This window comes from Phyllobates terribilis, unplaced genomic scaffold (assembly GCF_046119375.1).
Source record: "Phyllobates terribilis strain yellow unplaced genomic scaffold, ASM4611937v1 Scaffold_4__5_contigs__length_816908805, whole genome shotgun sequence".
Classification (NCBI taxonomy): domain Eukaryota; kingdom Metazoa; phylum Chordata; class Amphibia; order Anura; family Dendrobatidae; genus Phyllobates; species Phyllobates terribilis.
Genome location: NW_027362764.1, coordinates 178,731,606 through 178,744,935, shown reverse-complemented (window position 1 = coordinate 178,744,935; position 13,330 = coordinate 178,731,606). Strand labels below are relative to the sequence as shown.

General features: G+C 45.6%; 1 protein-coding gene across 1 annotated transcript in view; it reads right to left on the bottom strand.

Annotated features, from left to right (window-relative positions):
• Positions 1-13,330, bottom strand: part of KCNH8 (potassium voltage-gated channel subfamily H member 8) — a 715,304-nt gene that overhangs the window by 180,239 nt on the left and 521,735 nt on the right. The window contains exons 9-10 of the mRNA XM_073677958.1: positions 10,924-11,123; positions 9,935-10,184 (exon numbers count right to left, since the gene is read on the bottom strand). Of these exons, the coding sequence (XP_073534059.1) occupies positions 9,935-10,184; positions 10,924-11,123 (450 nt within the window). The remainder of the gene's footprint in view (positions 1-9,934; positions 10,185-10,923; positions 11,124-13,330) is intronic.

Genomic DNA, 13,330 nt, shown 5'->3' with positions numbered 1-13,330 from the left:
GGGAAAGTTGGACTGGATGGAATCCTATATGGATTTGGGGAGGGAGACATCGAGGGCCTCAGACTTTGCTGCATTGATTTTAAAATTTGACCATGTAACAAAGTGATCTATTTCAGCCATAACAGCATGGATGGATATATGTGATTGAGTGATATATACTAGGACATCATCAGCAAATAGAGAGCACTTGTATTCGGTGCCTCCCACCTCAATCCACCTAATATTGGGGTTATGGCGAATTGATGAGAGCAGGTGCTCCGTCACTAGGATGTATAAGAGAGGGGACAGAGGACATCCCTGCCTTGTCCCATTGGTGATTGTGGAAGGTGATGAAAATGTTCTGATGCACCCCCTGGGCCTTGGGACACCCGGAGCCGGACCCTTTTTGGTGGATGCTGGTGGTTGTAGTCTTCGTGGCGGCGACCCGGTTCCGTGGCTCAGGGTGGTCAAACCAGTGGCGGAACTATTTATGTGGTTTTGATGTTTAAATGTCCGACTACGCCACCCGTGGATTGCGGTCAGAGTGAACCGCCGCTGCAGGGCAGACCGCTGAGGCTGGTGTTGTGGGTGCAGCAGAGCGTAGCATAACTCCCTACGGGAGGAGTATAGCCTCAGGGCAGTGTATGCGGAGGATGGGGGTGATGGTGCAGGGCAGCAGCAGTAACGACACGGAGTCAGTGATGCAGTCCAGGGCCTTTACTCACAGTTCTTATTATCCAGACCACGTCTGCAGGTAACGGCTGCCCACGTCGTACTGTGCTCACCAGGTGAGGGGCTCAGACAACTCCCAGATAACTTTGGAGCGCTTCACAGGACCCCCTTTGTGTGTCCTTTGTCTGGCCTTTCTTACCAACCCTTCTGTCCGGCTGCCTCGGGCCTCCTCTTGGTAAACTTGGCGCCAGTTTCCCTGACCCTATGTGGTGCCTTCCTAGCGGGTGTAGTGAGGGGCTGCGCCACATAAAACGTCACAGCCTCCGGTTTCTAGCTGAGGGTCGTTTCCTGCCTCCACTAGTTTCGGGGACCGGTCTCCCCCTTTGGCCTGACCCCTCCACGCAGGTGGATTCGGGCGTGCGGTGGCGACTCGCCCGTCCGCACCCCTGGGATACCTTCATTCCTCGTTCCTGGAGCCTTCTCCGCTCCTCTTCTTTCCTTCTCCCTCTTCCAGGCCTGGGCCTCTGTTACTAGGCCCGCCTCCGGAGCAGAGCTCATGCAGAGCCCCTGCTCCCTGCCACTTCTGCTCAGACTTCTCTGCACTGAACTAAGATGGTGCCCACCTTTTATACTCCCTTCTCAATGCACCCAGGAACTGCTTCCTCCCTGCTCCTGCACTACAGGGTTCCCCTTCCTCAGTGTTCCCTCCCCCCACTCCAGCCAGGGACAGGGACTGTCGTGCCCATCTCAGAGGCATATTGGTCGCCCTGCCCCACGGCAATGTGGTGTAATGCATGCAGGTGTCGGGTCCTGATCCACACTCCATCCTTACCTGAGAGTGAGATATCACACCTCTGGGTGAGGTGCAATACCTCTGTAGCAACCGAGCCCTCAGGGTGCTACAGTTCCATTTATCTTCAGCCTAGGTGACGTATTGCGATACAGAGCCGTGATTTTGGCTATAAAAGGGTCCCCTAGACCCCTACCCCAAGCTTTTTAAGAGAATCATATATGGCGTGCCAGGAGACTCTATGGAATGCTTTCTCAGCATCCAACGAGAGTATCTAATTACAAATTTTTAACTGCATCTAGCCCAGGAAATACTTTGTGCCTAGTAGCAGTGTCTGCTAGTCAGCGGATTATCCCGGCTGTTAAGCAAGCTACACCACCTGTAGTTTGGACACTTAATTTTTTCAAAGGAAATGCTTCGGGACCACGGGATACTCAGTGAAGAGCATCAGGAGGCACCCCAAGGCATAGGGGCTGGGACTGGCAGTAGGATGCCTTGCGGTGGACAGCCGAGCTCGATCCTTATAAAAGCTTTTTAACTGCAGCAGCTTTAGTGGACGCTACTGGAGCTGGAATTACGTGGCTGCTGGCATGAGACTTGCCCTCCAATAGATCCTTGTAAATGGATTTAAAGTGTATTCATTCAAATTAGAGAGACAATTTAAATTAAAAAGCTTAGAGCTGCCTCCACCACAGGGGGGCTCGCTCGACCCACCAGCGGACAGGCACCAGTATTGGGAGAGGGGGGCTGGCCGTCAGGGTTCACCGCGGCTCTGGCACAAACCCGGCGACACGGAGGTGGCACGGGCAGGAGCGGACTGAACGTGTCGGCTTCTCACTTTTTGGATTTTAGAAGGGCATGACATGCCTATATCTGTGTCTCCCCCTCCTTTTACTCCTCCACCTCTTTTCTTTTCGCATGACTATATGTACTTGTCACTTTTCCATGTGTTAGTTGTGTCTTCTGAGCAGTTTGTCAGCTTTTGGACACCTTTGAAGGTGTTTTCTATGTGTTTCTATGTGTTTTTGTTTGCCTGCCATTGGTTTTAACGGTGTTCGAAGGTGTTCGACGAACAGTTCGACGAACAGTTCGGCGAACACACGGGTGTTCGACGAACCGAACCGAACTCGAACACTACGGGGGTGGCTCAACACTATTAATAACTGTTAGAACAGGAACTAGGCTGTCAATAAATTATATGATGACATAGGAAATCTATGCAGCACTTATTCTAAAACAATGTAGAATAAGGTCCTTAATAACTGCTCTAGGAAGACATATTTGTGGTCAGAAATTAGTGTTTAAACTTTGGTTAAAGTGTTTGTACCAGATATGGAAGTTATCCCCTACTGGATGTACTTCCCAATTGCTGGTGGTCCAACTGCTGCAACTCGCATTAATCCTGTCAAAGGGGTTCTGCAGAGCCTTATCTGAATGGAGTGGAGGTCAAGCATTTGCACTTCTACTACTCTCATCTTCTATGAGACCACCTCAGATAACTGAGAACTGTGCTCAGTAGCCTATTGCAGTCACTAAGAATTAGCTCATAAGGACATTGCAAAAATGAAACTGTTCAGTCAAATATGCATAATAAGATACACCTCAGCCATTAGAAAAAGTTATATTAATTACCATCATTCTTTACATTTTCTTTTAGTATTTACATGTAAAACCGTAATTGACAAGTTTAAAATATAAAATAATATATACGAAATTTGGAGTTTTCTAACTCATGCTAATTCTAGATTTCACTGGTGAGACATCTCATACTGTACTGATTACAACTCATTTAAAAATAACCGCAATTCCTTTGCTGAAGAGCTAATGAGCAGCTGTCAAGTGAAGAACACACAATCATTGTAATATTATGCAGCTTTATCTATTGTACCTTGTCTCTAGCTGGGGAACTGGTCATATGGGATAGTGCAGCGACTGGTGCGCTTTTAAATGCTGGATATAATTTGATTCCTCATTAATTGGAGCAGCAGCTCTTAAGTCATAAAATCCTTCAGTTTTGAGACGTTAATAGCGTATTTTTGTTATATCATCATGTTGAAATTACTGGCATTGGTCGGATTACTTTTTAAACACATAAACTAAATCTTAATATTTTTAATAAAAAAAAAGATCAAATCCACATTTACTTCGAACAAACCTAAAAATGAGAGAGACAGAAAAACGGATATGTGTACTTTTAACATCATCACAAAAACTATGCCCAGTGAACTTCATGGCATGGGTGTTAGGAGGGCAGTTGCAGACAACTTTATTAAAATGGAACGCAACCGACCCTGGGGTCCGCAATGCAGCCTGGAAGGCTGCTGTCGAATACTTTCCGGGTGGAAAGGAAGCGACAGCTTAAATACTAAACCCTTCCATGTTTCTCCACACAGGAACGGGTATAGCGGTACGCTCTATCTCCGTTAACTGCACGGGAGATGAGCGTCCGGAGGCGCACCTAACTGATTAACCCCTCCGTGTTAATGCACACGGAGCGGGTATAATGGTTCACACAATCTCCAAGAACTGCAGGGAGACGTGTGACCGGGGGAAAAGCAGTAGCCCTGTCTTCGGTACAGGCGCTACGCTGTAGGGATTGGCGCTAAGATGCATGTGACTCACGCCGACGGGTAAGTGTCCTCTGCCGGTGTGCTACCGGACAGAGGAGTGTTTCTCCACGTGGTCGTACATGCTGCTCGGGGTGTAAGGCGACCCCCACTGACAGAGCCAGTCTGCAAGGTGAAGCTACCTGCCTACTTTCACTAGCCTGCCTCTATGGAGCTAACCTGCCTAGCAGAAACTACACGTGGAGCACAGATGTCCACACACCAGCATCATTCTCTATGATCTGAGCGCGTCGCCATGTTTGTGGGTGGGCCTTTTAAAGACTAAGCCCTGCCCACTGACGCGCCATTGGTGACCTTACCCGTGGACCAATCAGGCGGTGCCAGGTCACCGGGTCAGGTGGGTGCCAACCCACCAATCATGATCCGCCAGGTCACGGACATGCTCAGTGCGGCAAATCCTGGACTTAGATTCCACAAGCCCTGTCTCCCTCTGCAACCCAGGCTTAACATTGCTAGGCACAACTACCTGGGAGATAAACAGTGCTCATGGACTAGCTAGGTGTTGAGGCTGATGGTGATGCTGAGCAGCACCAGCCCTTGCTGAACCAAAATGGGAGATAACAGAAGGTCCTGGACCCATTTCAAATCCAGCACCAGACCGACGCCTAACATTACCCCCCCCCCTAACATCCCCCTCCACTTGATGCTCATTTTCCTCCATGAGCCGGGGGGCAAGGATGTGGTCCAACGGGTCACAGAGAGGATTCACAAAACAGTGACCCCTCCGGTGTACAGGGTACCCTCTATTAGGACGGGAAGCAGGATGGCAAGGGGTGACAACTGGTTCTCTATGTGTGGGATCTTTCACGGGTGAAAGGGAGAAAGGATCCGCCGGTCTCTGGCGAAAAGATTTATCTCTCGGCCAGACGGGACACGCGAGAACAAAGTCCTTGACGTCCTGGCGCCACCGGGGCCACCAATAGGACCGTAGAAGGGACTTAGTGGTACGTTTGACCCCCAGGTGAGCTCCGGTCTTAGGGGTATGAGCCCAGGAGAGCACCATACTCCGTAGATTAGGGGAAACAAACGCCCTCCCCGACAGAACCGAGTTGGGCGACACTGCAGCCACCCTCTCCTCCTGAGAATTTTTTGCGACAAAATCTGAGGAGGCCCGGGTCCTGGAAACAGACCAGGAATCTGTACCGGGTGTCGCAATGATAGGAGGATCAGAGACTACCCTCCGGGTGACCTTGAACAAACACTGAGATGCACAATTCTCACTCCAGGAAGAAATTCTCCCCGTCTTCTAGTCAATGTGTGGAGTATGACAACGTAACCAGGGAGACCCAGTAACACCTTGTCTAATCCACCGGGAATAATAAGAAATGAGATAACCTCCCGGTGGCCCCGAGGGAATGACATGGTGAAAAGGATCGACTGATTGGTGATTTGCACATCCAGGAGTGAACCACTGGCAACACAAATGTTTATTGGTCTGGAGAGTAACTCAATAGGGATGGCATGCCTCTGGGCAGATGTAGATGATAAAAAATTGCCATCAGCATCAGAGTCCACCCACGCCTTGGCAGTAACTGTAGATTTACCAAAGGACAATGTCACACTATATGATAACTTGGAGGAGGAAGTCCCAGACTTTAATACACCTCCTCCAACGGTGGTAAGACCTACTCGTTTTACCGACTGCTTGGAACCCTTATTTTCGGGATGCTCCAAGAGATGTGCGGCTCGGGAATGAGAAGGACTAGACTCAGTCCGGGATATATCCATAGCCTCAGGCTCTGGGTCGAGAGTCTTAGGTCTGGGTCTAAAGGCGCCTGGTGCCAACAGATGCTAAGGTCTAGCAACCTCGAGCTCTAACTTATGTTCTGCATGACGCAAGTCAATACGGTCAGCGAGAGATATTAACTCCTCCAGGGAAGTTGGAATTTCTCAGGTAGATAAAGCATCTATAATATGCCCAGCCAGACCCCTCCAGGACACCGGAATAAGCAACCGCTCAGACCAATCCAGTTCAGCCACTAGGGTTCTGAACTGGACGGCATAGTGGCTGGCGGTGGCCGAACCCTGGACCAACGCAAGAAGCTTAAGAGCTGTATCATGCGTGACCTGAGGACCCAGGAAAACATTTTTTAGGGTCTTAAGAAAAAGACCGCGTTTACTACAACCGGGTCGTTCCGCTCCCATAGAGGAGTAGCCCACTCCAGAGCCCTGTGAGAAAGTAAAGAAATGATATATCCCACTTTGGCTCTTTCAGAGGGGAACCATGCCTCCATCATCTCCAAATGAATGGAGCATACATTAATAAAACCCCTACAAAGTTTACTGTCCCCAGAAAATTTCTCCGGGAGAGACAACTCGGGTAATGGGGCACTTGCAGTGGTTGCAGTATTCAACGCAGCCGAGTTAATAATGTTGGCTGCTAGAGTAGCCGCCTGGGAAGCTACTGCAGTGATATCAGCGACCGGAGCTGTTTGTTCCAGAGTTCTAACTCTGGCCTCCAGTTGCTGTATATACCGCTGCAGTTGTTGGTTGTCGGCCATGTTTGGCAAGACCCTGGCGCTCAGATACTGTTAGGAGGGCAGTTGCAGACAACTTTATTAAAATGGAACACAACCGACCCCGGGTCCACAATGCAGCCTGGAAGGCTGCTGCCGAACACTTTCTGGGTAGAAATGAAGCGACAACTTAAATACTAAACCCTTCCATGTTTCTCCAAACAGGAATGGGTATAGCAGTACGCTCTATCTCCGTTAACTGCACGGGAGATGAGCGTCCGGAGGCGCAACTAACTGATTAACCCCTCCGTGTTAATGCACACGGAGCGGGTATAACGGTTCACACAATCTCCAAGAACTGCAGGGAGACGTGTGACCGGGGGAAAAGCAGTAGCCCTGTCTTCAATACAGGCGCTATGCTGTAGGGATTGGCGCTAAGATGCGTGTGACTCACGCTGACGGGTAAGTGTCCTCTGCCGGTGTGCTACCGGACAGAGGAGTATTTCTCCACGTGGTCCTGCAGGCTGCTCGGGGTGTAAGGTGACCCCCACTGACAGAGCCAGTCTGCAAGGTGAAGCTACCTGCCTACTTTCACTAGCCTGCCTCTATGGAGCTAACCTGCCAGCAGAAACTACACGTGGAGCACAGATGTCCACACACCAACATCATGCTCTATGATCTGAGCGCGTCGCCATGTTTGTGGGCGGGTCTTTTAAAGACTAAGCCCTGCCCACCAACATGCCATTGGTGACGTTACCTGTGGACCAATCAGGCAGTGCCAGGTCACCGGGTCAGGTGGGTGCCAACCCACCAATCATGATCCGCCAGGTCACGGACATGCTCAGTGCGGCAAATCCTGGACTTAGATTCCAAAAGCCCTGTCTCTATCTGCAACCCAGGCTTAACATTGCTAGGCACAACTACCTGGGAGACAAACAGTGCTCGCGGACCAGCTAGGCATTGAGGCTGATGGTGATGCTGAGCAGCATCACCCCTGGCTGGACTGAAATGGGAGACCACAGAAGGTCCTGGACCCATTTCAAATCCAGCACCAGACTGACACCTAACAATGGGTTTCTATGGCCTAGCAGCTGAATGTAAGCCGCACAATGAGAAGCATTGGACAAAGTGCTATTAAGCACTTTGGAGCAGTGGAAATGTGTTCTGTGGAATTAGGAATCACTCTTCTGTATCTGGTAGTCTTATGAACAATTCTGAGTTTTGCAAATGCCAGCAGAATGTTACAATACCTTCTGAATGCATGTTGCAAACTGTAAAGTGTAACGATATGGGAGTGGCATTAACCCCTTAGTTCCAGTGAAGTGAAATCCTAATTTTTCAGAATATCAAGACATGTTGGACAACTTTGTGGGAACAATTTTGGGAGGCCCTTTTCTGTTTCAGCATGACTGTGACCCAATGCACAAAGCAAGGTTCATAAAGACATGGCTGGGTAATTGTGTAGAAGAATTTGGTTGGCCTACACAGAGCACTGATCTTAACCCCATTGGAGACCTTTGAGATGAACTAGAACATACCTTGTGAGCCAAACCCTGTCATCTAACATCATCAAATGACACAAATAGGGATGAGCGGACCCGTGGAAGTTCGGGTTCTGGTACCCTACCCGAACTTTATTCCAAAGTTCCGTTTTGGTACCAGAACTTTACCCGAATTTGAATCAGAACCCGAACCCCATTGAAAACATTGAGGACACAAACGTTCAGAGATTAGCACCTAAACACTTTGTCCAGTACGAACCCCGAACTTTTAAGTTCGGGTTCGCTCATCTCTACTGACAAATGCTCTTTTGGATGAATGTGCAAAAATCACTATTTCAATGCAAACTGTGTAAGAGGGATTTCTAGGATGCTAGGATTATACAAATAAGATTCCTTCTAACAAGAAACAGCACCACACCTGTTTATGGTTTATGTCTGGTAGTTCAACTCAGCTCCATTGTATGGTGCTAGTATTTTAGCCTGTTTTAATTGTGTTAAATCCTATCTTAATGGATGAAATGGGCATCTTCATCTCTATGCAGTAGCCACAGGTAGACAGGACTATGCTGTAATACACTGTTTCTGTAACTAATTTAGATGTGAACTGGAGTTAAAGGTGTTGTTCGGCCTTAGGCTACAAGTCTGCAGTCACCCTATATGACTGCAGACTTGTAAATCCTCACATCGTGCTCACTGTTCGCTGTGAAGATTCTCCGGTGCCAGAAGTGGGTGGTCATGTGACTACAAGTATGCAATTTGCATACTTCCTGCCACATTCTGACTATACTGTGTCTGGCCTCGCTCAGTACACTTGTATTGAGTGAGCCCATCCATCTAGTCGGCTCGTGACCCAATATATGCAAATCACATACTTACAGCACAGCAAGCTTCATTGTTTTTAGAATTGGGAGTTTTGGCTTTTTCCTTCGTCGTGAACGCTTGTGACTTGCACAAAAATAAGATACAAATACTCCCATCTTCCTGAATGACTGACATGGGAACATTCCACTTAAAAATATTTATGTTCATTTTTTTTTTACTTTCTTCTAGAAAGAAAACTGATCTTCAGCAGAATTGTCCGCTCTACATTTTTAAAATAAACATATTTTCTAATAAATTACAGCAAATCACATAAAGAACAGAAAATAAAAGAGTAGAAGAAGTTTTGGTGACCTCAGTGATTGCATACAGTATTGTATTAGTACAAAGTCATGTTTATCTTATTAATAATAAATAATAATAATAATCTTTATTTATATAGTGCCAACCTATTCCGCAGCGCTTTACAATTCAGAGGTTCATATACAACAGTCATAAGTAACATAGCTAAAGATAATACAATAATTAAAGCAAAAATAATGACAAACCAGCTCGTAACAGCTTACAATCTACAATGAGGTGGGGGTGACACAAAGTACAGAGGCTTATTCACAATGATGGTCCAGCCATCTTGAGGGGATGAGGGGATGAGCTCATCACCAGCCAATATCTGTATTGCTTTTGGGTGCGGTGGAGTTTGGTGGAGACTTATGTTTGGCGAAATAATGAATGGTCTATAAAAATATAAAAAGGACTTCAATTAGGGAAGATGATAGGCCGCCCTAAACAGGTGTGTTTTTAGGGAGCTCCTAAAACTGTGTAAGTTGTAGTTGATCCTAATTTCTTGGGGTAGAGCATTCCAAAGAATAGGTGCAGCTTGGGAGAAGTCTTGGAGCCGGGAGTGGGAGGTATTACATTGTGAAATATTTTTTTTCCATTGATGGTTATATTTATTGCATTCTAATAATAAAATACTAATGTTTGGTTTGTGCTAAACCATAGTAATTCATTATCATAATTATCATAATTATCATTATCACTATGATTGAAGAGGCTTGGAGTTTGATAAATGTAATAAAAAGTACATACCTAAAATAGCCAAAACCATGCCATCTTTTAAAACTTCCATAGAACCTGAGCACACCAAGTAAATTGCCTGCAATGCATCTCCCTGCCGGAGTAGGTACTCTCCAGGAGCACAGAAGGAGGTTTTGATATGCAGAGACAAGGACCTGAGGCAACCGCGGCTAGCGCTCTCAAAAAGGGATAGTTGGAGAATCTCCTTGTTTAAGTGCATGGTTATATCTGAACGTAGCTCATCTGGAAATTCTTTCAGGAGCTGTCAAATAAAGACAAGGAATTAATGCAGCTGGAAATATATTTTTATAGTTCAGAATGATAGAATCATTTGTAACAAATCGCACCTAAGCAGTTTTAGACACCGGTAAATGTGCCATTACTTATAAATAAATAGTTGTACAATGCCTGTGAGATTTCCTGTGACATTCAGGCATGCAATAGACCTATATTATATAATATGCTATTTAACACAAGCTATGATTATAAAATGTCAAAGGTGTTAAAATAATCAAAAAATTCTGTATTAAAAATATATTGGGGGATTTCGAAAAACTGCAAATGTATTAATCAATAGAAAAACTTCTAAAAATTATATTATAAAAATCCTATTGATTATTAAATAAAGTGCAATTGCATTTTTAGGAAACTTTTAATATGTTATAGAGACTTGTCAAAAGTTTTGATCAATGGGGATTTGTAGAGGAAGATGCACTCAGATGAGCAAAGCTTTTCTCCGAGACTGAAGATGAACTTAAACGGGTTATCCGGGATTAGATATTTATGAACTTACAGGCAGGTAGTTCCTAACTACCTGCCTGTTCAGCCTGCCGTAGATTTCTGCTGGCTCAGAGTGGTGACCGCTCCTGCTGAGAATTCTGCGGCTTCCGCTCTGTTGACGGGATGTGACTGCTGATGTCATACTTTTTCACTTTTTTCTAATTTCAAAATCATAAGTAAAAATATTTAAATATTTTAATTGCAGAAAATAATTTAAATACCTCATGAGAATCTATCCCATTATTGACTGACCAATTGGTCTGGAAATATTCAAGCATTCTCTGCTTCAGTTGTTGTGGAAGGTGATGTACCCGTATAAAATCCTTCAGATCCTTAGTTCTTGTATGATATAGGGACCATCTGGAGTACATTCGTTGGATTATAGCTGTTACATTACCAAATACCAAGGCATGCATCAAAGCTGTGCAAGAGAATTAAAAGAAAGTAAGCAACAGGGTACATTAGAAAAATATGTATGCAAAACAAGAGTCTGAAAATTACTTAATCTAAAATCTTCAACACTTTATATAATAGGTTGATATACAAACCATTTTAACGTACTGTAGTCTAGCCTTGCTGCAAAGTGAAAAGTTATGGAACTCTAACATCAACAGCATATAAACTACAGTATTTTGTTACTTAGTGTAAAGGTCTTATGCTTGCTGTATATAGTGCCGGCATCCCTACACTTCCTCCTCCTTCCATGTGCCCGGTGAACAGATCCTGGGGCACTGTGCTTAGGGTGCGTGCGCTCCCTATCTCTTAAAGGGGCCACACTCACCATCCTAAAGTATCCCCAGCTAATAGCTGAAGGACACTTACGATTTAAGGCACCTCTTCCAGCATGGAGGTGCCTGAGCAACATTGTATGTCTATCATTAACACACTTCATAGTTCTCAGGTCCCAGTGCTTGTATCCCGTATACCTGCCTGTCTATCAGCCGTGCCCGTCTGCCTCTCTATCAGCCATTCCCGCCTGCCTGTCTATCATCCATGCCTGCCTATGTGACATGCCAGCCTGCCTGTCTGTCAGCAATGCCCGCTTGCCTGTCTATCAGCCATGCTCATCTGACTGTCTATTAGCTATGCCCGCCTGTGCTTGCCAAGTCTACCATTCCTGGCCGTTCTTGCCTTCTGTCCCTTACAGGTCAGATGCCGTCCACCCGAGGTCTGTTCTGGTGTAGCACCTAGTTCTGCCTCCCTCATCTCTCCTCGGATCACAGTATTGTTAGCTGTCGTGCATCCAAGGTCAGACATGGTGATTCACCCAGTCACGCCCCTCCAGGCTCTCCTCCAGACCAAAATCCAGCAAGTGAGGAGACTCCAGCAATGTGGTGTAATTAAAATTTCCATTTATTTGAAGGATGATATTTCCATAAAAAATGCACTTACAAAGAGAGTCAATTCACACCATATGGGCAAACAGAGTAAAAAAATGTGCTTTTTTTTACTCTGTTTGCTCATATGGTGTGAATTGGCTCTCTTTGTAAGTGCATTTTTTAATGGAAATATCCTTCAAATAAATGGAAATTTTAATTACATCACATCGCTGGAGTCTCCTCACTCGCTGGATTTTGGTCTGAAGTTGTTTTCAATTCAGCAGCCTGCTGCTATCCGAGCAGAAAGGAGGAAACACCGGGAAGGAGTTTATAGGTGAGCAGACTTTATCATTTTCTTTGTATAGCTGCTCCAGGCTCCCCTCGGTTCACGGCACAGTGGTTCCACCACCCTCTTCATTACACTGTATATAATGATAGTTTTCTTCGAAATTCTTCACAACGCCATGGTAATGTAACAATTTTCATCATTAATGTAGAAAGTAAAAACTAATAGGACTAGAGATGGGTGAATTTATTCAAGTAAAACAGAATTTTATAAAAATCTATATTTTCCAGACCACAGATTTTTTTTGTAATTTGCTTCGCATTAATTCAGCAATGTTGAAGCTAGCTGCATCTGCCATTTTGCTAAAAGAAACAGAACTACCCCAAATACCTCCCCTCTCACCTGTCCTGGCACCTGTGCTGCCTCTGGTGCCTGCTGCTGGCCAACTGGTCCTCTTAGGGCCTCTTCTTTCCGCTGTCATGTCTTCACTTTTAGAATAAGAATTCCAGTTGAGACCAAGCCTCCTAGGTCCCTGCACGTCCTAACAATGTGAGGTCACAATGTGAGCTGAGAAATCATGACCCACCATGACCTGCAAAACTTGGTTGTGGTTAGAAGTCCTTTTCTGGAGTGAAGGCACTAGGCTTCAAAGATCATGAAACGCCATGTGAAAGCTATGTTTTGACACACCATGACTTCGGTGTCCTGGTTGTGGCCAGAAGTCCTGTTCTAGAATGAAAACATTGGTGCATGACTGCAAAAAGAAAAGACCCTGAGGACCAGACAGCAGGTGGGCGGTGGAGGCAGCAGAAGTGACAGAACAGGTAAGCAGTAAAGTGAGTATTTGTTTCTTTTTTATTCTTTACAGGTTACATTTATTCTATTCTAGGATCTGGAGAGACCCCAGTGCCTAATAGGAAACATTCAATTCATGGACAATAGCTTTCATGAAAATCAAATTTCCTGGAAAAATCTGTGCGATTTGGTAAATTTGAATTTAATCAGATCCAATCATCTTTACAT